The sequence below is a fragment of the Mastomys coucha genome, unplaced genomic scaffold (assembly GCF_008632895.1).
Source record: "Mastomys coucha isolate ucsf_1 unplaced genomic scaffold, UCSF_Mcou_1 pScaffold9, whole genome shotgun sequence".
NCBI lineage: Eukaryota > Metazoa > Chordata > Mammalia > Rodentia > Muridae > Mastomys > Mastomys coucha.
The window spans coordinates 51,515,685-51,539,204 of record NW_022196915.1 but is presented as its reverse complement, the minus strand read 5'-3'; the positions used below and the strand labels follow the sequence as shown (position 1 = coordinate 51,539,204).

The window sequence follows — 23,520 nt, the reverse complement described above, 5'->3', positions numbered from 1 at the left end:
GGCTTACCCTTTCTACTTTCTTAAAATTATTTTATACTTCATTTTTTTCTCTGAAAACTAAACCTTCTTTTCTTGTGGTGACCTTGCTTCACATTTGAGTGAGAAAAATAAAACACCTACAGGAGAGTGTCCACAAACTACAACCTGCTAACATGTATGTGCAGAAACATGGGCATGTACACGGTTTCCCAGTACCTTACCACACTCAAAGCACCTCAGTGATGCATTTCTCCAGGACTTATCAGTGTGTTGGCTTATAGCAAATAGTAATATATATATATATATATATATATACATATGTATATATATGGATATATGTATATATATGTGGATATATATATATATATAAAATGTTGTGAATGTTGCTTTGTTTTCTTTACTGACTTTACTGCATTCTCTGTCCTATGTACTTCACTTTTCCAGTACTGACTCCCCAAATCATTGATTATTATAAGGGGCAATAATATGTGGCTCTGTTTATAGGAAATATCCAGAGTAAACAAATTTGTAGAAAAAGAACATATTTGGCGCTGGCCTAGAGTAGGGAAGATAGAGGTGTGGGGGCCAGAAAACAGCTGAAAAGCACACTGCCTTTATGCTTTTATGAATATACTAAAATCACATTTCAGATAAATAAATGCTCCACATGTGAGTCATACCTTAAGAACACTTCACATAAAAAAGGAAGACATTATTTAGTCCACCATCAGGAGCACCCCTGTTTACCCTCTACATGTGATCCCCTCTGTGGTCCTTTTCAAATGAGTCAACCAAGGTTCAAGGAGGTTAGATGACTTCCTAAGGCTACAAATCCAGTGAACAGCTGAACTCCATTTGCCTTCTTTGCCCAAATCTTGTGCCCCTGGATTAGTGTCTGTTTCAGCCTTCTGTTTGATTAAGAACATAGAACGGTTTTAGTAGAGAAAAGATGCAACACAATGTGAAGACTATAATGGACGTTGGACGACAGGAGCATGAGGAACACAGGCTTATTCTGTCTGTATAGGTTGGTCTTGTTTCATGTTTAGAACAGTATTTGTTGTCCTAAAGAAGATTTGTCTTTTAATCGAGAGTTTGGAAGACGTTATTGGGTAATCTTTGATCAGCTACTTACTAAACTTTTGCTATATATTACCAATAAGCTGGGTTTATATATTACCAGTAGGCTTATGTTTATATATCCACAAGATGGGAAATGTACATTTGATAGGCCTATATCTGCAGATAGTGTGAGATGAAAACTGGGACTTGCCGAAACCTGCGCTTCACTCAGTCAAGTCCCTGCTGGTAATGAAGCAGTGTTGGGGAGAGAGATTACAAACAGCTTTGGGTGGAAGAGGAGACCGTGTAAGCTGGACTTGAATTCTGGAGGCTTGCAGCCTAGGAGCCAGGCCCCATCTGCCTTTCAGGATCTGGCCGTGGTGTACCTTGGGAAGCAAGTGTATCTTGGGTTTATGGTTCGAACACAGAAAATGAGGCCTGGCTACTGTTCCTACTCCTGTTTCATATCAAAGGAAGAAGATAAAAGAAGTTTCTAAACCATACCACAGATTCTTTAACCCAGTTAAGAAAGATGGGGAAAAAAGCAACAGCTTTGGGGAAGCCTTCACCAGACTCAGCAGTAACTGAGAGAGTGCCTGGCAGTATCAGATAGATGTGGGGACCACCTGGAGTCATGAGTAAGAAGGTTACTCTCTGCTGTTACTCCTAGTCAAGGGAGTGAATGGCTGTTTTTGACTGTGTCCAGGAAGATGCAGATAAATGTATCTGTGCATGTTTTGTTGTTCTTATGGATCAGTTTACCTGTAATATGTTTTTGTTCTTGGGTTGTTTCTGTCACGTTCATCTTCTTTAAGTAATAGAAAACAAAATTAAAACCCACCAGTAACCATAGAGCCTGGAAATTATAAGGAAAATGAATTTTGGTTTTTTTGGCCTTTGAAGTCAACAAAATAACTTTAAGAAGTTAATTTAAAATACTTGCCCCAGAAGCTAAGGAACCAGCAAGGAAAACAAGCTTGAGAGTAAGTGTCTCCTTCCCCCAAATTCAAGTATCTAAAAATAGGTTCTTGGAATAACTGCTGTCATGAGCGAAAATAGCATGGCAGTCTCAGGATTATGGCAGACACAAATTAAATCAAAGCTCGAAACTTGGTGGCCCTGCCCTAACCTGACATGCGCACAATCTACATTTGAGACGTGTCTGACACATAGATGCATTTTACAGAGTGTATTATTGCCTCCTGGGAGAATTAGTATGGAAGAGATAGATGAGTCGGCTTATAAAGCATGTTTCTAGAATGTTGTTTGAGGGTTCTGTAATTTCATTCCCTTGGTGTTTAGCATTTTGGAATTCTTCCCAGGACAGTTTGTTAGTGTAAGGTTTTGGTGTCAGTCTCGTGCCTGTCTCTCTTTACTTATAGTGTCCGTGATCTCTTCACCAGGCGGGTTCTGGGGAGTAGCATGAGCAGAGAATAAGCACTCTAGCTGGAGGCTAGCAAGGCCTGGGGAGACTGCTTGAGCAGACTGACCCTGGGGAGCCATCGTCCCTGAAATAGGCAGCTTGTGGAGAGGTCTTCTCAAAGTCAGTGTTTACAAATGTATGGTAATGAACTATTTTGAGTGATATGGTCTGAAGTGGCAAAGAAGACGTCATTGTTCACCTCCCACTTCAGCTAGATTCTTAGAAGTACTAATTTTTTTTATTAAATGAGAAAACTACAAACTCATGACTTACTACTTAAAAAAAATTGACTTCTCTTATTTTTGACTTTCTTCCTAAAGCTTTTATTACAGTCACAAAGAATATTTCATCTTCTCCATTATTGTTTTGTTGCTAAACTGAGTGAACCTGCGGAAGGAGGTATCTCTTAAGCTCCCAGATCTCAGAGGCAAGTTAGTAACACAGAAAAAGAAATGAGTGTGTTTTTTAGCTCTTTACATTTAAGGGTGATTGCTTTTTAGCAAGTGGCTATATCAGTAATGGTGAATTTATTAAGTGGCATGCCGCAGTGAAGAACGATCCTAGCTTAGTAAACGTGAGGGAATGTAAATGAAGTGATTGGGAGCAGATGGAGCAGTTGTGTTATCGTGAAAAAGCAGAAGGCCAGCTGGGTCATGGCAGCTCCAGCCTGTCATCCCAGCAGGCAGGAAACTGAAGCAGGAGGATCGCCTATGAGTGTCCAGCAGCCTGGAAAGCATACCGAGTTTAGGCTGACCTAGGCTGCTGAGGGAGACTGAATCAAAAAACAGAACAGAATACTGGTAATAAAGTAAAAGATGTATGTGCAGAAAGATGAAGATGGAGAGACATGATAAAATTTAAATTATTTACTTTAAATAATTGAGTTTATATTTTTGTAGTCTTTTCTTTTTGTTTGGTATCTGATGATATAATAATTAGGATTACATACTGAATATGTTCTAGGTATCCGTAGGCAAGTCACTTGCTACAGAATGACTACTGTAATGACCCTGGGGCTGGAGAGATGATTCAGCAATTAAGAGCTTCTCTTTCAGAGGACTAAGGTTCCATTCTCAGCACACAAATGGTGGCTCACACCTGTCTATAATTCACACCTGTCTATAATTCCATTCCATTCCACCCTCCTCTAGCCTCTGCAGCACTGGGCATACATATGGTATACAGGCCTACATGAAGGCAAAACACCCACACTACATAAAAATAAGTGAAAAAATTTAAAACATTATGATAACTATCTGTAGGAATACAGTGATTTCATGACTATTAAATGTTTAAGTGGCATATTCTTCCTTCCACTATATGGTCAAGATAAAAAACGAAATTAGAGCCAATGAGATGGCTCAGTGATTGAAGGCCACTACCACCAAGCCTGACAACCTAAGTGTGAGCTCTGTTACTCACAACAAAAGGAGAGAGCCAACTCATGCGGGTTGACCTCTGACCTCCACACATACCCCCCCAAATAAGTAAAACAAACAAATAAATAAATCTAAATTACAGTAATAATATAAATTAATAACTTTCAGGGTGATTTTATTCAGCTGAAATTTTCTGAAGTTGTCACTTCAACCAGTTAAAGTCTGTTGTGCCTTTCTTTTAAAATGAAAACAGTTCAAACAACATGTGGTCCCTACAAGTTGTTCCAGGTGCTTGTCAAGCTGGGACAAGATTACCTGTGCCCATAGTTTGAAGGTAGCCTGGGAGACTTCATTCCCCCCCTTTTCTTTTTGAGGAGGGGATTTGTGGGGTAAAGAGGTCTCCGTTCATTCTCCTCTGAGGAACACTGCACACTGCTGAGGCAATAATGAAAAGCTCTGGTCCTGTGTGAGCAGTGGATGGTGGGTGGGACCTGGGCTGCCCTCACAGGAGAAATTTGCTAGCAGAACAGTGGGAGAGGAAACATTGCAGACTCCCGGAAGCGGCTTCCTGTGGCTGTGACCAGGATGCTTCCGTGGGTTGAGAGAAGGCAGGACATGTCAGTGGCAGGCTCTCTGCTGTGAGCATTTGTTGAGTTGGGCTAGAGTGGCAAGTGATCTTGCACTCACAACTACAAGCTTGGCTTTCTGGGCATTTCAACTTGCATCCCTGCTGCAGTGGGTTCTGAACACGCTCTCTTCTAGTCCGTTTTCCAAAGCGTCTGCACTGCCACTTTGCTCCCACATAGAAACCAAGGGCAGTGTTTTTGTTTTTGCAATGCCTGTGACTCAAGATTACAGTTTGAGAGGGGGTAGATTTTTAGGACAGCATAGGAATTTAAAAATTGAAACTGGCTTGAAAAGTCTTTCCATTCTTTCTTTCTGAAGTCAGATCCCCCTAACATGGAAGGGAGTAGCTTAACAATCCAGCCATGCTAAGTCTTCTACAAATCTTCTGATTCTGTTCCCATATTATAAAGAGACATTGTTACTTATAAAACTTACAGACTTTGGTTTTCTCTCCAACTTGGTGTTAAGGTGCATTGTCGGGATGGAATTATAGACAAAACCAATGCCAGAATTATTCCTCATTTGCTCAGTGTATTTACCCGGCATTTCAGTGGCATGTTTTATATGCTCCAGGCAAGCATTTTATTAGACTCGGCAGGCAAGTAAGCTGCATGACACTAGGCATGAAGGCTAATGCTTCCAAAGGTAACGTGAGCGTGACTGAGTAAGACGGGAGATCCCACCGCCCCAGCAAGGTTAGGCTGCTAGCCTATGCCTACTCCAGACGTGCCAGACTCAGAGGAGACGTAGAGGAGTATAGTATCTTTCAGTTTTCTTCAAAATTTTAAGACCGTTAGGTCAATCCAAAGGTAAGTACTAATGAAGGATTTAAGGTTACCACACTAAAGTGACTCAAAAGCCACTCTCGTCATGTCAGAGTTGTCTTTCCATTCCTTCGTCATGGTACTGTGGTGGCAGGGTTGAGCTCTCGACCTCTGCTCTGCAGTGAGTGGGGACTGAATCCCATACCATCTGCCTCCCCTACATAGTTTTGCCATCAGCTCGGCTTCCTTTCCCCACTTCCTGATGTCAGCGCTGGTTGAGCATAGGAAATGCTGGGGGAATAAACTATAAATTTTGGAGTTAATAGGTACTGGAAGTTGAATTTTAAAATGAGTCTCTCCTCTCCCATACCCTTGTGGAATTACTCGAGTGGAGCGTAATGAGCTGTTCCTCCTGTGCCTCTGGAAGTTCTTAGCATTTACATGAGACAGCAAGAGCCTGGACATGACCTCATTTCAATCCATTAGACTATTTGAGGAAAAACAACAAAACTTTGCCACTTATTGACAAGTAAAGCTATCCCAATCCATTTCTCATAGCCAATAAGAAGATGAACTGTCCTTAAATGCATTTTAAAATTGGCAAATTATACTTCCTGGTTCCTTTCTGGTCAAACAGAAATAGCTAAAAGAGAAATTATCATGATGCTTTTGAGGTGAATTAAAAGTCTTCCCTGCTCTCTTGTGGATGCTTTGGCAGCAGTTGTTATTTTTAACAAACAATGGTACACCCCTATTTCTCTAGTCCCTGACAGTTAGAATAGGAAGCCTGTGCTCCGCATGCCCTTCTGTGGCCATAATCTATAAAGAAACAGCACAGTTAGGGGACTCTTGGTATCATGAGAGTCACTGTGAGGAATGACGGCTTTATCAGAATGTGAACTTTAGATGTGTAAACACTGGCACAGACGGAGGTCAGCTTGTGACTAACTGAAAGCTGTGGGAAACAAGTGAGCCTTTTCTTCTTCCAGCTATTACTTTGTATCCATCCTGTGGTATATACTAGGGGATACTATATAATGGCGGGATCAAAGGCAATCTTGGTTCCTCTTACAGCGTGGGAAGGAGTGTTAGACCCTAACATCACAGCTTCCGTGGGGCTTGCTAGGGGCTATGGCAGGATATGTACTTGGGGTAGTAAGAGTTCTACTTGCTTGTCTTTTGGTTGAAGAACCTTGAATATCCTGCTGAGTTTCATGGTACAAAATGTATGTCCTCTTAAACTGTACTTGGAAACCTGTGTACCATAGAAGCCCTGAGTATATCGTGCCTCATACAAATTATTCTGTTGTATTGCTTTGGTGACATGCCATAAATTAAAAATTCAGATTAGGGCAGGAGAGGTTGCTCGTGCAGAAGACCTGGGTTTGAGTCCCAGCTCACAGCCAACACTAACTCCAGCTCCGGGAGACCTGATGCCCTCCTCTGACCTCTGCTGGCACTGCACACATACATGTAAAATAAGATTTAAAAAAAAAAAAAAAGTGTATTTTTTCCAAAGCCCAGACTTTGTTTCTAACTATCTTGAGACTGTTATATAGCCATCATCCTTAGGCAGACTTGTCACCAAAATAGCCTTACTGTTTAGTTATTTCTTGGATTTTTATTAATCCTGTATACAGTGGCTAAACAAACAGCTTTTCAACATATGTTCTGCCAGATAGTATCAGAATTAATTTCACTTTTGTTTGTTTGTTTGTTTGTTTGTTTGAGATAGGATCTTCTTAAAATAGCCCAGACTGTCCTGGAACTAACTGGTGTATAGACCAGGATGGCCTCAGAATCAGAGAGGTGTCTACCTCTGCTTCCTTAGAGCTAGGATTTAAGGAGTGCTCTACAATTCCTTGCCTTTTATTGTTGCTTTTAAGAAAAGGGATTTTTGGGAGGGTGGGAGGTATTTGGTTGGTTGTTTTGAGACAAGGTTCTCTATAATTTACCCTTTACTAAAGGCCCATTACCTACCCTCTGATAGTTTGACTATCACTGAAAATGGGAAGTGAGAAGCTATGCTTCAGGAAGTACCAGGATAACCAAAGACCAGTACACTCCAATTCGAGATCTTGGCCAAAAGCAGAGACTTTATTGCAACCATAATTCTAAAAGTTATTTACTTGGTTTGCTACTTATGAGTTAAAAAAAAAAAAAGAGGGCTGGTGAGATGGCTCAGCAGGTAAGAGCACTGTCTGCTCTTCTGAAGGTCATGAGTTCAAATCCCAGCAACCACATGGTGGCTCACAACCACCCATAATGAAATCTGACGCCCTCTTCTGGTGCATCTGAAGACAGCTACAGTGTACTCATTTATAATAATAAATAAAACTTTAAAAAAAAAAAAAAAAAGATTGATTCCCCTGGAAAACCAGTTCTCATTTTAGGCTCAGACATTGTTCCTTTAGTAGGAATGTGCGTGCAAAAGCTTGGCATTGACCCTAAGGGAAAAAAATTCTAAGGAACAATGAGTCGATCTCTACCAATCCTCTTTTGTTGATCTTTCTATTATGATACATTATTGGTGGGAAATTAATTCTCTTTCACCTTCCAGTTCTCTCTGACAAACCTAATTCCTACCAGACAGAAGGCAAAAGGTGCACCTACCACCTGGCTATAGCTGAAGCAGATTGCAAGACGAACTCACCAGCCCCGATGCCCAAGAGTTTGTGAACTTTCCAAAATGTTGCTCTCTGCTGACTTAACTTGTTTATCACTCATATTTGGTGGTTCCTATAGAAAGTTCATGGACCAGCAGAACCAAACCCCATCCTTACACACCCTCTTCTTTATTGTTAAAATGGAGTAAGGTGCTTGGTAATGTCACGAGTCAGTCAAGCCGCTTGTCTCCTCAAGTGTCACTTCTTAGTTGTTTTTCTTTCTTTTTTTGTTTGTTGTTTTTTGGGGGGGTTGTTTTGTTTTTTTTGTTTGTCTGGTTTGTTGGTTGGTTGGTTGGTTGGTTGGTTGGTTTTGGTTTTTTCGAGACAGTGTTTCTCTGTGTAGCCCTGGCTGTCCTGGAACTTACTCTGTAGACCAGGCTGGCCTCGAACTCAGAAATCCACCTGTCTTTGCCTCCCAAGTGCTGGGATTAAAGTCATGCACCACCACCTCCCGGCTTTGTTGTTTTTTTATAAGAACACAATCTACTTTTATTTATTTACTCTCCATTAGTTTAAATCCAGGATGGGTACAGCATCACATGGATTCTGTGTCCAATAGCCTTGAAGGAAGTTTGCTTTGGAATTTGGCTTGAACCGTACTTTTCCATGGGCCCGAGTTACTTTTTCCCAGATCACTCAGGTTTTGTTTGGTTTGCCTCCAGGAGTCACTGTATTGTTCTTGCCTAAGGAGAACTCTGCTTCATCTCGAGCATAAATGGCTTCAATTTTAAGAAGAGCCCTGTGCTCTCTTTGGTCCCAGAGACCTTGTTTGTAGCTGGCAAAAATGGCCCTGCTCCACAGCCTTCCAGACACACTTGCTTTTTTTAGAAGTCCTGTTCCCAGCAGACCCCAGAAATCTGCTCCCAAAGTTCAGCAGCAGAAACTTCCCTCACCTCCAACTTGTTTCTCTTTAATGTAGTGGCAGCCTGCCAGGTGTACTGTTTGCTCGGTTCCATTGTGTTTCCTGAGAGCTCCAGAAGAGCCTCCATCTCTAATGACTTGGATGTAAAACGTTCCTTGGGTTCATGTGTTTGAAACCATGGGCCCACACTTCTGGTGGTGTTTTGGAAAGCTGTGGAACTGTTAGAAAATGGGGCCTAACTGGAGGAAAGGAATTTCTGGGACATGGGTTTTGAAATTTATAACCCAGCCTGGCTTCCCTCCTCCTTTTTGACTGGCTTGCTAAAATGTGGGCAAGCCACTGATGCCTTCCTCACCATGTTCTATAGTATCTCCTCAAACCATGAGCCAGAGTGAATCCTTTCTCACTTAAATTGCCTCTTCCAGACAACTTAGAACCATTAAAGAGGAAAGTAACTAATGCCTTTCATTCCTGGCTATCAATCAGAAATTGGCGTCTCACCATCCTGATAAGGAATTAGTTGGAAGCCTATAACCTATAGTGTTTGCAGAGGTATTGATGCATGTAGGTTAGGTGAACCCCACTGGAGACATAGACCTGTAATGTGTGGTGATGATGTGTACTCCAGAGTTTATTTAATCCTCTGCTGCCCAGGGAAGAAAGGTGGGTCAGAGTTATAGTTGTCTCCCAGGTAATCATGTTTCCTTTTTCAAGGAGGTGAAGCCCTTGGGTGAGATGCAGCTGTGGACCTACAGTTCTCTTTCCCTGGGTCTGTCTCTGATGGCATCTCATCTTTGCTGTCAGGAGCTCTCGTGAGATTGGCAAGACCTTAAGCCACCTGGTTCATCTTTGGGGATTTGCATTGCATATCTTAAATGAAGTCAGAAACCGTAGCCCATCTTAGCCAACAGTAGCCATTCCTGTTAGGCCTTTGAGCCAGTGAACTGTGTCAGGATACCTAAGCTGCAGGTCATGACCTTGAGGAGGATAGTTCTTCCTCCTTTGTGGCTCCATCTATGAAATTCATACCCTTACTACAGGTGGAAGGAGCTGAACTCGTGATGTTTCCATACAACTCAAAGGTTTTTGATTCCTTGCCAGAGTTTGCTCCGCAGTCTGTCTAAATCCACAATGGTCTATGCTGTGGGCTTCCATGTGAATTTATGAATGAGGATTTGAGAAGTCATCTTTTTGTATCTTTAAGCTCTCCACAGGCCAATACTAATTTTTCTGTTTAAAACTCCCTGTTCACAAGCTTTTCTGTTCTGAAGTTTTAAGATGCTGCCAAACTGAAAACATACAGCCTCCTCTGGAACAGAACTCATTTATATTTTAGTTTTCCTCTTCACGTACACCTTTTAAAAGGTTGATGTGGGGAGAGCTGTTATTTATTTTATTCTGCCCATAGAATTCAAAATGAGCTCATCTGTAAAAAGGCATTAGTGCAAGATGGCTTTTGTTTATCGAACTCCAGTGCGTTTATGAAACATTCTCTCAAATGTTGCTAAAAGGTTCAAGGAAAGCTAAGAAACTTTATTATTTAATAATAATTATGTAAAATTGTACTTCTCTCACATAAGGTAGCAAACTTTTCAAATATTACATTTTGCATTATAAAGTTACTGTATGGTTAGTATATAAAGTGTGAGAAAATACAAGAAGATCTAGAGTAGAAATGAGCTCTCATGCTCGTTCTCAGTGGTTATCAACACAGTGTTTTCAGTCATATCTCTGTATTATGTACACACCTTTTCAAGCAGCAGAGACTTATGCCAGCTGTGTAATTCTATATATTAGCTATCATTATATGACTTTTGAAATATAATTTTGTTATGAACACTACCCGGAGAATATGCTGTAGTTTATGGATATTTAACTGGCTTTCTATTCTGGGCCTAACTTCGCTAAGATCAGATTAATTCAGGAAGTTATGGCCACAGTGGCCTAACTGCTTAGTTGATTATGCTTCCAGATTGTACACATCATGGTGGCCGAATACATGGAGAAGCAAGTGGGTTGATTTGACAGAAGCCTGCTTACTTGCTTGTTTGTTGTTTAGTTCTCTTGCTTGCTTGTTTTGAGAGAGCAATTCACTGTATAGCCCAGGCTAGCCTTGAAATGACATCTTCCTGCCTTAGCCTCCCGAGTGCTGGGATTATATGTGAGCAGCCCCACCTGACTTCAGCCTTAAGCTCACTGTGAGCCTGAATGTGACCTGGAACTCGTGTCTTCTGTTCCGTCTGGTGAGAGCAAGGTTACCAACCATTCTGATATCTACAAGCCCAGCTCACTCTGATTTTCTTGTTAGGCATTTTATTTTAATTTTCATTTATCTTGCTCTTTTAAATAGTAAGAGATAGATAATAAGAGCAAGGTAATTACTATGTTAAGTTTTCTAGCTGGATTGCTTTTCTATCTTGGTAGCTTGCATAGCACTTTCCAGTACTATGAAACCTAGACCACAGGGAGGATAATTCTGGGTCAGATCCAGTCCAGTTCTCTCAAGTCCTGTCTCCAGAGTCCAGCGTGTCCTTGGCAATAGGAACTTGCCTTTAGATTCTGGGAAGCAACTGAGGGCAACAGCAGTAGCCTGTATTATTTTGGAAATAGCTTGAAATCACTGAGCAACAATTTAAAAGGATGTTTCTCATGCTTGGTAGTAGGGTTTGTGTTAGTCACTGGCTCTTGGATGGGAGCATTACCAACCCCCACAGGTTTTTTTCATACACATACATACACACACACACACATATACCCACTTTCGTGTACATATAACATATGTAATTGTAGGTAAACATAAATAATGATGCCCCCTTTCCTCTCCTTCAGCACTGCCATTACGCCACTGTGTAAAAACAAGACTAAGAAATGAAGACATTTTAATTGTTTTATTGCTAAAGATCATTTCACACACCGATGTTCTCAAATAGGAGGTGGGACGGTTAAACTCCATAGCATGTAGGCTGGCTTAATGTTAACATCTTCTGAAGAAACCCACATGGAATTATGGGTAGTAGGAAACAGTTATGAAAGCTAATTCTAGATAATGGATAACTGCAAGAGTGAAATTGCAGATGTCTTCTGCAGAGGTAGCTTGCACGAGGACACAGAGCGACATCCCCATATGTGAGGCTTTATCCCCTCTTACGGTTGGTCTCTGTGTTTCCTGCATTCTCAAGATACAAAGCAAAATATTCTCTGCCTTCTGTGATTTAGGAGTTATTGGAACAACCGTGTTTCGGGGGCATTGCCTTTTGTTCTTAGCTTTTGGCTTCTCATTTCCTATACATTATCTTCCCATTTTTACCCTTCATCCTACAGCAAAACAGTCATGTGATTTCTCTATGGGAAGCTGTGCACTGGTCGCTCAGCTGACGGTGTCCTTTGTGACGTGCAGTATCCTCAGAGTTTGCCATCTCTTTATGTTGCTATCCATGGGCATGTGCTTACATTTCTTTTTCCCTTTTGTATATTACAGAACTTCTAGTGCTGTAAGCATTTCCAATAGAAGAGTGAAGTTCTAGTGTTTGACATTGTGTCTCCTTTAGGAACTAGCAGCCAAGCTCTCTTACCTTAGAAATGTTTGTTTGGGTTTTTTTGTTTTTGTTTTTGTTTTTTACAAAAAGCAAACAAACAAACAAAAAAATCTAAAAATAAAGTGCCAGAAGGCAAATAATGGCTCATGCTACAGGACTGTCATAAGGCCCTGTGCGTACCACTTGGAAGGGTCCTGCCGCTTCTGCCTCTGTACCTTCAGGACTCCTTAGCTATTGCCATGGCTATACAAGTAGCTTCTGTGTCTATCACCACAGGAAATGCTGCACTACTCAACAACTTTGACCCTAAGATGTCCCTGCTTTAAACCATGGCTCCAAGATCCTTAGAGTTAGTTCCTCTCTGAACAGCATGGACTCAGCCTTTCCCACTTAGATCCTCTGCCCTGAGTCAAGCACCACACACTCAGCCTGTGTTGAACTCCTTCCCGATTTCAGTGCTACGGGCTCCATAGGATTCCTTTACTTTGCCTCTCACTATTTCACTATGCCCAAATCCCTACCCTGAAAGCTCTCACTCTTTCCTTGAGACACTGTACCGCCATCAGCTCTGGTCTGCTACAGCAGTGCTTGCTGTGCCTACAGTATTGGGGTTCCCTTTACAGTTCTGTCTGCTGTGACCACACAAGGAAATTCTCTCTGGTTCATCTTTGCCATCCCTGATAGTCAGCTATGTAGTAGAAACTAGGGCTTTGTTACAGAGTGATTAAATGCATGATTAAGAAATTACAGACATTAGACTATTTGCTGACTTCCTTGATAGTCCAGTTCGGTCACATATAGTTTAAAAGAAACACTGTTCTTATATAACTGAACTCATCTATGTCTCCACTGCTAAAACCACCAAACACCTGAAGCAGACAGTCTCTGCTGCAAGAGCTGGAGCTGGTTCTGCCAGAAGCCTTACTTAGAGCCTCTGCATTCGTTCACCAGACTCCTTTTTATATTCCTTCTTCCATTTCTTTTTTTTTTTTTTTTTTTTTTTTTTTTTTTTTTTTTTTGGTTTTTCGAGAAAGGGTTTCTCTGTGTAGCCCTGGCTGTCCTGGAATTCACTTTGTAGACCAGGCTGGCCTCAAACTAGAAATCTGCCTGCCTCTGCCTCCCAAGTGCTGGGATTAAAGGCTCGCGCCACCACTGCCCGGCTTCTTCTTCCATTTCTTTATTCACATGTCTCTTGAGTAAACAGCTACACATTTGTTAGTCTCTGCCACGGCCAACCAGACTCCTCCTGTGAGTAACTGGAAAATTGGTCATCTTTTTCTTTGACACTTCCCTTTCTCTAAGCAGCATTCCCTCTCACCAAGCACATAAGGGGAAGGCCTGGGGCTTTTGTTACACTCACTATGGTACAGTCCTAGGCGTGTACCTTACTGCCCAGTGTGGGGTGAGAGTTCCTTATGTTTTGGATTTCTTTCCTTTGTCAGATATTTTCTCTGATTCTCTCCACCGTGTTGCCACCCAGTTGTCTTTGTATTTCCTGTCATATTGGGAGTCTTGTCCAGGAAATGTTTGTTTATTCTGATGTCCTAGAACACTTTCTACTTTGCCTCCTAGTGGTCTTATGGCTTCAAGCCTTATATTTGTTTGATTTTGATTTGAGTATTTTTTTTAAACTGGTGATGTCCAGTTCATTCCTCTTACAGCCAAGGTTTTGTTAGACTGAATGGAATTCAGTGGTTGCTAGATAAAACCTAAGATTCCCCTGAAGAAGTGATGGCTACAACCCCATTCATCATCACAAGCTTACCTCGGCTCCTATTGAAGAATGATAGGTGCTAGCCATGAAGGGATATTGGAATCTTACCAAATTTCTTTTGTGTATTCAATCAGATGACCATACAGTTTTGTCCTTCACACCATGGGAGGAAGGTTTTTATGTTTGTTTTGTTTTTCTTATATCTGGTCACCAGGGTATTGGGACAGTACAGGTTCAGTAAAATGGATTTAAAACAGCTTCTTCCTCTTTAGCTTTTGGAGTGATTTACGAAGTAGTAGTATTAATTCTTTAAGTGTTAGCCAGAGCTCAGCAGTGAGCCTGAGCAGAACATTTCTTTTTTTGTTTTTTTTTTTGTTTGTTTGTTTATTTGTTTTGTTTTGTTTTTTTGAGACAGGGTTTCTCTGTGGAGCCCTGGCTGTCCTGGAACTCACTCTGTAGACCAGGCTGGCCTCGAACTCAGAAATCCACCTGCCTCTGCCTCCCAAGTGCTGGGATTAAAGGTGTGTGCCACCACTGCCTGGCTAGAACATTTCTTAATCATAAAAACAGTAGGGACTGGTCTGTAGTGAACAGCACCAGCTGTTCTTCTAGGGGGCCCAGATTCATTTCCTAGCACCCACCTGACAGCTCACAACCATCTATAACTCTAGTTCCAGGGGTCCGCGGCCCATTTCTGACTTCTGCAGGCACTGCACACATGTGATTCACAGACGTACCCATAGGCAAACATTCATAGATATAATTTTATTTAAAAAAAAAAAAAACAGATTTTTTTTTTTTAACAGAGGAAAAAAGGTTACCTTTTTTTTTAAAAAAAAAAATGAGGCTTAAACTATCTGACTAAATCCTCTTGACTTGGGAGAAGTGACTAGGGTCTTCTTTATTCTGATCTTCATTGTATGAAAGGAAAGCCTAGAAATACAGAGTAATCATGAACACTAAAACTTTGACTCAGTAGAAGACATCATGTTGTGAGTAACTGAAAATTTTTAATTTAGCATCCAAAGCCAGTATGGCTTTTTTCCTACTAGTCACTGCAGTCACAACATAATACCTTCTACCTGATCCCAGTCCACTTTAGAGCATAAATTGTTTGCAGATTTATATTAATCAGCAAACTAGCTCTTAATTATTTCAGTATTTACCTAAGGTTCCTTTTATTATAAAAATGGTGTCTGTTCATTTTAAAAACTGCAGAGACTTCCATGAAGTAGACTGTGAGAGTCAGCTGTGCCACAGTGTCACCGGCGTCTTATTTCCTGCTCTGTGTATCATCTGTCTTGTTCCTCAGAGATAAAGGTTTCTGACAGCTGTGTATTCTAGCTTTGGGCTGAGCCGTCCAGGCCTGCAGTCCCCATATTTGTGAGATGGCTGAGGTTGAGTCTGACTTGCACCCTGGCTTCAGGAACAAGAGCAGGTACAAGATGGAAGAGCTATAAGGAAGGGACAGATGAGCTCCTGTAGGACTCACTGGGCAAAGAAAACTCATGCCCTGGGAGAGAGACTAGATTTGCATCGGAAGAATGCAAAAGGCAAATGTTCTGCCAGGAAAGGGGCACAGGCTTCTTACCTAAGAGTAAGTGACCACAGAGATTAGGGGAGAGTGAGGTGGGGGACCACAATCTAAGCATCCATAGGAAACCTTTGAAAATGTTTAAACAGGATATAACCTAAAGAAATGTGTCAAGAATACTAATCACATACTCCAGGGCTCGTCGTGGGCTTTCAGGTCATTTGGCTAAAATGTTGTAAGGTGTACTGGCCACAGAGTTGTCGCTTAAGTGGAGCCCTAGGTTTTAGCAGCTAGTGTGTTCTGTCTGGTCTAGGAAAGTCTTGATTGTAAGGCATACCTTATTGTGCATGCCATTCAATCTTCAGATACTACCAGTTAGGAAATGTGTCCTGATTTCAAAGATCACAATAATGAAGAAATATGCATCATAAAATCAGTGAAAGAAGATTATTACACTGGTACAGAAAGAAGCTGAGAATAGCAAGAAAAATTAGAATGAAAAAGAGGGGATACAATCAAGGACAAGGAGAGAAGTTGACCTTGGAAAGGAGGATGATTTATGTTTTCTCAGCTATGAGAAAAGAAATGAATAATGACCCGGAGAAGTCTAGCAGCTCAGAAGCTAAAAAATCTAGCAAACTGATAGCAGCGAAGGCAAGGTCACCTGCAGCAAGAGTGACGGTGGTGGCGTTGAGGGCTGAGACTTCAGAGTGAAAAGGTTTCAGAAGACGGAGGCACAAGAAACTTCCCACCAGAGGGGAAGGAGCTAGTTCGGGTTGCAGAGGAAGGAAACCACTTGGTTTTGTGGTGTTGAGGAACACATTGTATCCCATCCCAAGAAGGATTGGGGTAAAAGGAAGGTGCTGCCTGCAGTGTGGGAGATGGGCAGGGCAGGAATGAGGAACAGAAAAACGCATTAGGCAGGTTCTTCTTGGATAAGTTCAGCTTGTCTGCCATTTGGATAAGAAGTAAGGGACATAGCTAGAGGTAATAGACATTTATTTTTTATTTAGAGGAAGAGAAACAATTTCAGGATTAGGGATTGCAGAGATGAAGAACTAATTTTGAATTAATTTGAACTAATTCAGAACTTAAGGCCATGGAGGTAGAATTTGGAGCAATATGTCTGAAGATGTGTTATCTTCCTAAAGCATAGGTGGGGTTCTATCTGTTTAAAAAACCCCTCAGGCTCTCTGCCTATATCAGCTGTTGGCCTTCATTCTTAGAGGACAGAGGGAGTCCATCTCAGGCTTGCCCTCTGAAGAAGCGATAAGAGACCAGCACTGATCCCTCTGCATCATCTGTGAAGCCCAAGTTCTTAATACACTCTGCTCTTCTCCATGCCTAGGATTCCCATGGCCTCACCTGCCATCTTTACAGTTGTCTGTCCTTAAGGCCTACCTCAGGCTGCTCTGTGACATCTTGCCAAACTCCTCCCACAACCCTGGAGACATGGAACTAACTGTCCACAAATCCTAAGCATTTCACCACAAATGCACTTACATATATTTCTCTCTCAAGTACATTGTGAGTTCCTTGATGCCAGAAACCAATTCTTTTCGATTTATATCTACTTGGTGAATTTGAGGTAAACGAGGCAATTGGGTGACAATTGAGATGTTAGTGTGGTTCTGGGTACTGAGTCTGCTCCAGGTGAGGCGATGGGTCTACCATGGCCTAACAAAGTTATTAGAGGCCCAGACAGCATGGACATGGAGCATCTGTGAGAGTGGTGGCTTGGTAGCATCTTAGAGGGAACACTGGTACCCAAGGACCATGCAGTAAGAAATGTTTACACTGTGGGAAACAGCCAGGGACCACATAGAACATGGGCAAAGACAAGAGTTGTGAGGCATATGTTTTAGAAAAGATGATGGAGAAGGGAGGCAGCACAGACTGAAGTCAAGGTGTGCCATCCATAAAGAGACATCAAGGGAGGAAAGCAGGGGTCAGGTTGGGAGTCTAAAGAGGGGAGGGACCTCTGGCATCTGTGCAGTCTTGGCCCATGCCGATAGATGTGGTGAAGGAGCAGGACTGGTTTTCAGGAAGGAGATCCACTGGAGGAAAATGGTCAGCCTTGGAATCCAGTGAGGATCAGGCTCAAGACATCCAGGGTTTTTTTCTTGAAGTTCATAGATGTGAGAAAAAGTACTAGGAATGAGCATTCTGTTCCCACCTTCCATTTGATTCATCTGATAGTCTTAACAACAGGGTTAGTAGGCCTCACCTTGCAAAGCCTACTATTGAATCAAAGTCATGTCTACTTCCTACAGAAATGAGCTGTGTAAGCATCCCATTAAGCCCCCTCCTGAGCAGTGAGTTGTCACGGACTGGGGTTTCTTTCGGGGGTCCCTTGTTCCGTGGGACAATGGGTTCTGGCCAGGTGTGCACGGGATTCGGCTTTGACAAACAGACTCAACACGAGTGGTGTAAGGTCTGAGTATATTTCTCAAAAATGACGTGAGGTTTTTACAATCGTTGCAAAAGAGAGAAATGAAAAATCTGGCAGCTCAGTAGTCGAGGTACATCTGAGGCCACCTAAAACACACTAGGTCTAAAACAGCAGCCATTTCCTCTGGACTGGTGTAGCATCCCTGGGCTCCGAGTATGTTCGGGCTGCATGGTCCTGGCCAGAGTCCCGGGGGGCTGCGGGTGCGCCAGCCAGGAGGGTAGAGGCTTGAATCTCGAGTCCTCAATGCTGAATGCTCGAATCTTCAATGTTGAATGCTCGAATCTCGAATGCTCAATCTCTTGAATCTCGACTGGTGCTGCACACACACACCCCGGGCCCAAGTGCTCTGGGCCTGGGGGGCTACGGACTGCATGAATCTACGTCCTAGCCCACCTAAGCTCTGGTTCTAGTCTAAGTGTGAGTGAGTCCGAATGCTGAATGCAGACTCCTGAATGCTGACTGCTGAATGCTCCATGCTGTCTCTCTTTCTGTAAACTTTAATGCCCCACCCACAATACTGGAGGCAATTAGAATGGCTTAACATTCCAAGCCAGAGTTTAACTAGGATGTTGGAACATTGGTGAAGGTCAGAGAGCAATGTCTGAATTTTCTCTTACTAGTTGTAAAGAAATGATATCTTGGTGGGCCCCTAGCACACAAGTACGAGGACATATCTGGGCTACCTCTGAGTTCGGGGTGCCAAGCGACAATGCGGAGGCAGGAGACTGACTTTCCTTGAAGTTTACGCCTCAAATACCGCCATCACGCAAAGTGTGCATGGCAGTGAGTGGTCAGTGCTCTCAGTCTTGTGGGCATGATCCTGTTCCTCATGGGATCCAGCATGCATGCCACTGGGAACCTTTTAATTCTTGGCATTTTGGCTTGTGCATTATTCTGTGGATTGTTTTCCTCACATGCTATAAACATCCATTCAGGTCGGTGGACAAGGTGCTAACTTATTTTCCTCCTCGTTGTTTTAAAATAGCTGTGTATAAATATAGATGCCTTATAATTTGTTCTGCCATCCCCTCTTGGTGGATAATTGGGTAATTTCCATGTTTTGCTACTATAAAAGAAAAAAAAAATGACCAAAACAGAAAAAGTTGTGTTGACACTAGTCTTCAGTAGCGTGGCTCCTGTGGCTCGGTGACTGTAGTCGTGTATACTAAATAACATATACTCAGTGTCATTGACCTTACCCCTTACTTCCCTGCCATACCTGTCCTTAGCCTTCCCCTCCTCTTATTCCTCTTGGTTCCCCAAGTCAGTTTGACTTCTGAGGCCATGTCATACACGCATTCATAGTTTTATATATCTATATAAAATAAACAAATAAGAACCACTTGAGAGTGGGCATGATATTTCCTTTCTAAGACTAGGTTAAGTCAGTTAACATGATCATGACCAGGTGGGTCCTTCAAAACAATAACTTATCTCAGAGGAATCTTAATGAAATATAGCAGCTTGTAGCCACCAGTCACAGTAATCTCAGTGAGGTGAGAGGCAGGCCTCTTACTCACATCAGCTTCCTCTCTAGTACACAGTGGGCACAAAGGTGGTAGTTACCGTACTGAACACAGTAGAGACTGTTTCTGCCAGAACGCTCTTCTGTACATCCTGGTGTACACCAGAGTTATGTCTTTAAAAAGATGGATTTAATGAGCACATTTTAAAGTGGATGTGTCTTTGTCGATTGCTCCTGCAGTTACTTCAATGAGAACCAGTACCCAGATGAAGCAAAGAGAGAAGAAATTGCCAATGCTTGCAATGCCGTCATACAGAAGCCAGGTAAGGCGTGCGCCCAGCTGTGGTCAGTGGTCTGGACACTCACCTCATAATGCAGGTCCCAGCCCAGTGTTCTCCACATAGCACTTCTGATGTTACCGTGACATGACTCTCCATGGGATTTGAAGGCTTGAATTTTTTTAAATTATGGATTTGTATTACTAAAAGTTAGCATAAATGTATCAATTTTGAAATTACCATAAAGTGTGAAAATTTAAGCAAGTTTTGTTAATAAAAATATGTAAATCCATTTTTTTCAAAGTTGCTCTAAAATTGTATGCTCTGTGAGAAAGCTCTTTGGGATTGGATTCTGTCTGCTTCCCTCATAGGAATGACTTCTGCCTAGCTAACGGAAACATGGTGGCTCCCTTTTAAAGTTTCCTGGGGGAGTCCACAGCCACTCTGCTACTTCCTGTGTATCTTATTCCCTGTCCATTTCAAAGATTTGGCAGCACAAGCACTCATTCAGTTAAAACAGTGAGCTAGTTTCTGCTTGGCCACTTGTTTTGATAGTTTAAAGACTGTGTGAATCTCAGTTTTATACAGTGAAGATGAGCTAATCTCCTTTATTTAGAAAACTGACTTTAGGGCTGGAGAGATGGCTTAACGGTTAAGAGGACTGACTGCTCTTCTAGAGGTCCTGAGTTCAGTTCCCAGCAACCACATGATGGCTCACAACCATCTGTAATGGGATCCAATGCCCTCTTCTGGTTGTGTCTGAAGACAGTTACAGTGTAATCATGTAAATAAGATAAATAAATAGATAATTTTTAAAATATAAAAGAAGACAGGAGAAGAGGAGACAGTGCAAATGGCTGCTTACTAGTTAGCATAGTATCTCCATAAGAATTAACTGTGGTGGCCAAGAAGACAATAAATCTGAAATCTAATCTGAGTGGTACCTTGTGTCCCAGAACAGTCACAACCATGTATGGACATGGCCATTGGCCTTCAAAGCAGCATATATCTCATATCTTATATAAGGTAGAACATGTATCTTAAATACCAGGAAACGAAGATAAGTCTTTTTTTTTGTAAAAAATAACATCCCTCTCAGCTTCGTGGTGGCGGTGGCGGCAGCGGTGGTGGTGGTGGTGGTGGCGGCGGCGGCGGTGGTGGCGCTGCCGCACACTTTTAATCCAAGCACTCAGGAGACAGAGACAGGCAGATCTCTGTGAGTTCCAGGCCAGTCTGATCTATAGAGCGAGTGTCTGGACAGAGAGGCTTTATCTCAACTTCCCCTCCCAACATAATAATAATAACAGCAACAATAATAATAATAACAGCCCCTCTTGGTGATATTAATTAAATGGTGCCTCTATGAAATCTATAATTTGATTTAGAACTCTAGAAAACAGACTTTGTAGAATTTTTTTAATATTGAGTTGTCTTCCTGAGTTGAAGCTTATTGTGTTATTAGTTGTGGCTAGCTGTACATTCACTTATATGTTTATTCACACAATGATACTTTTAGTGTGTTCCTAGTACTAAGTGGTAGAAAAGATTATACCCACTCTTCTTATTTTGGCAATAAATAAAATCAAAAGCAACTGTGAGCAGAGAAGTGTGTCTCAAGGGCAGTTCGCTCTTGGATCCAGGTACAGATGATCTGAATTTTGTTGCATGCATTCACAGGCAAAAAGCTGTCTGACCTGGAACGAGTTACCTCCCTGAAAGTATATAATTGGTTTGCTAATCGACGGAAGGAGATCAAGAGGAGAGCCAATATCGGTAATGTATCAGAGAGACTGCTTTCTCTCCTGAGAAGGTTAGAAGTACACCAAGAGTGGCCAGTTAGGAGCTGCAAGTCAGAATGATCGAAACACTTAGGCCTAACAACACACACATCACTTCACTTGGTTGCATTTTTAATAGCACGGTCAGTGCTACCTACACTATTTTATTTATATTTTAAGAATGTCTTTGTTATTTATAAAGATGGTTCTTCTTAATATTCTAGAATATAGCATTAACCCCTGAGCAGTGGGTTACTTATGTGGTTCATATTAAGGATTTCTGTGGGGTCTTAAGAGAAGAATTGTGAATCTCCCAGTCTGCTGGTTACTGGTACAACCCAGACCTCTACACTAAGAAACATCCAGTCAGTAGCTGGAATGGAAAAGATTCGGCAAATGAGAAGCATGGAAAAAGCAGCAATAAAAGGCATTTCACAAATGTAACTGGATTTAGTCATCCCCAGTGTGTAGTTATTGCTATACACTGTGGTGTATACCATAAACAAACAGTTGCACTGGCAACAATAACTTAGTATGTAAAGCTAGAGGACGGAAGATCATGTGAAAGTGCCCTAGGGAAAAGATGTGTTCAACTAACGAAGAGGAAAGTCCCGTTCAAAACTGTAGTAACAGTGTGGGATCAGAACGGATGAGCTCGAAGTAAAAGATTCTTTTAAGCTTCTGCAGTTGTATTTCGGGGGCTGGGATAGCACAGTGAGAGAAAGGACCTGGTTTTGATGCCCAGCACCACAAGAAGTATGACTGCATTCTCAGATGCTTTGTGCCACCTCACCAGGACAGCTATTAACAAAGTAAGTTTATGAAGTCCCCAGCAGACTGGCTGGCACTTCAGCCAGGCTGGCACTGTAATGGGCCCAGAAGCTGAACCTCTCCCCTAAGCGACAGAGTTGAATTTCCCCCATTTAAAGATGGCTAGAGACTCACTGTGCTCTTGATTTCCTCAACATAGAGGTCATGGTGCATGCCACGATGGTGAGGCAGCAGATAATTTAGGGATCTATTTGCTTTTTTCGAAGAAGCAGCAATCCTGGAGAGTCATGGGATAGATGTACAGAGTCCAGGAGGCCATTCCAACAGTGACGATGTGGACGGGAACGACTACTCCGAGCAGGTGGGCAGCTGGGCTGCGGCTTCCGGTTGGAGGGGGTGGGCAGTGGCAACTCAAGTCTGTGGGTGGTTGTATGGGGAGGTCGGGGGGAGCAGCCAGTATCCCTCCACTCTGCTCATGTGTCTAGTTAGATTGTCATGCGGTTGGAAAGGAATGTGGTAAGATTCTGTTGTCCTGTTAAATCTGTGAGTAATCTCTATCCACCCCTATGGGTTTATTGTCACACAACAGGACACTTGGCAAGCACGCAATGGGGAGGAGGAGGAGGGAAGAAGTTCAGAGGGAGGCAGAGAAGCAGAGAAGGTAGAAGAAGAGAGGAGGATCTGACCCAAACAAGCAAGTTACAATACTTACCACACACACAGTGTTGGAGAAGCACTTAGGGGCATGCGGGCAGCTGTGACGGTACCTACCATGGACCGTGAAGGCACCACAAAGGCCCCGCCCACTCCAGCTCCATTACACTGGGAACCCTCGTGCCCAGAGGAGTGGTTAACCAGAACCATCTTGTCATAATACAATACCTGCATGGTTTCTCATCTCATCCTGGTGTGCTCTGCATTGCTTGGGGAAAGTGTATTTAATTGTAGCCACTGCATGGAATAAGTCAAATTGGGGGAGTTCCCCCACCCTCAAACATGTTGACAGAGTTCATTAGAATGTTGTATAAGATCAAATTTCATTTCCATTTGGGAAATTGAAAGAACACTCAGTCCTTTCCCTAGACTCTTTCTTCTGGTGGTCTCCTTGTCCTCAGCTGCCATGGTCTTCATTCTCTTGGTTTTCATTGCCTCCATGTATGCACTACTCCAGCAGTGTGTGTGACTCTCTGCAGCTTCCCCCTTAATCCTAAAGGCTAATGTCTAAAAGCC

The 23,520-nt window shown here is 42.3% G+C and overlaps 1 protein-coding gene across 14 annotated transcripts in view; it reads left to right on the top strand.

Annotated features, from left to right (window-relative positions):
* Hmbox1 (homeobox containing 1) overlaps positions 1-23,520 on the top strand; it is a 138,504-nt gene that overhangs the window by 101,863 nt on the left and 13,121 nt on the right. For 4 of the 14 annotated variants that reach the window (XM_031362727.1, XM_031362726.1, XM_031362725.1 and 1 more), the window contains exons 7-9: positions 19,704-19,786; positions 21,419-21,514; positions 22,557-22,651. In XM_031362727.1, the coding sequence (XP_031218587.1) occupies positions 19,704-19,786; positions 21,419-21,514; positions 22,557-22,651 (274 nt within the window). Of the gene's footprint in view, positions 1-19,703; positions 19,787-21,418; positions 21,515-22,556; positions 22,652-22,879; positions 22,985-23,520 lie in introns of all 14 variants that reach the window. The other 10 variants (XM_031362730.1, XM_031362721.1, XM_031362729.1 and 7 more) reach the window with 8 other exon arrangements.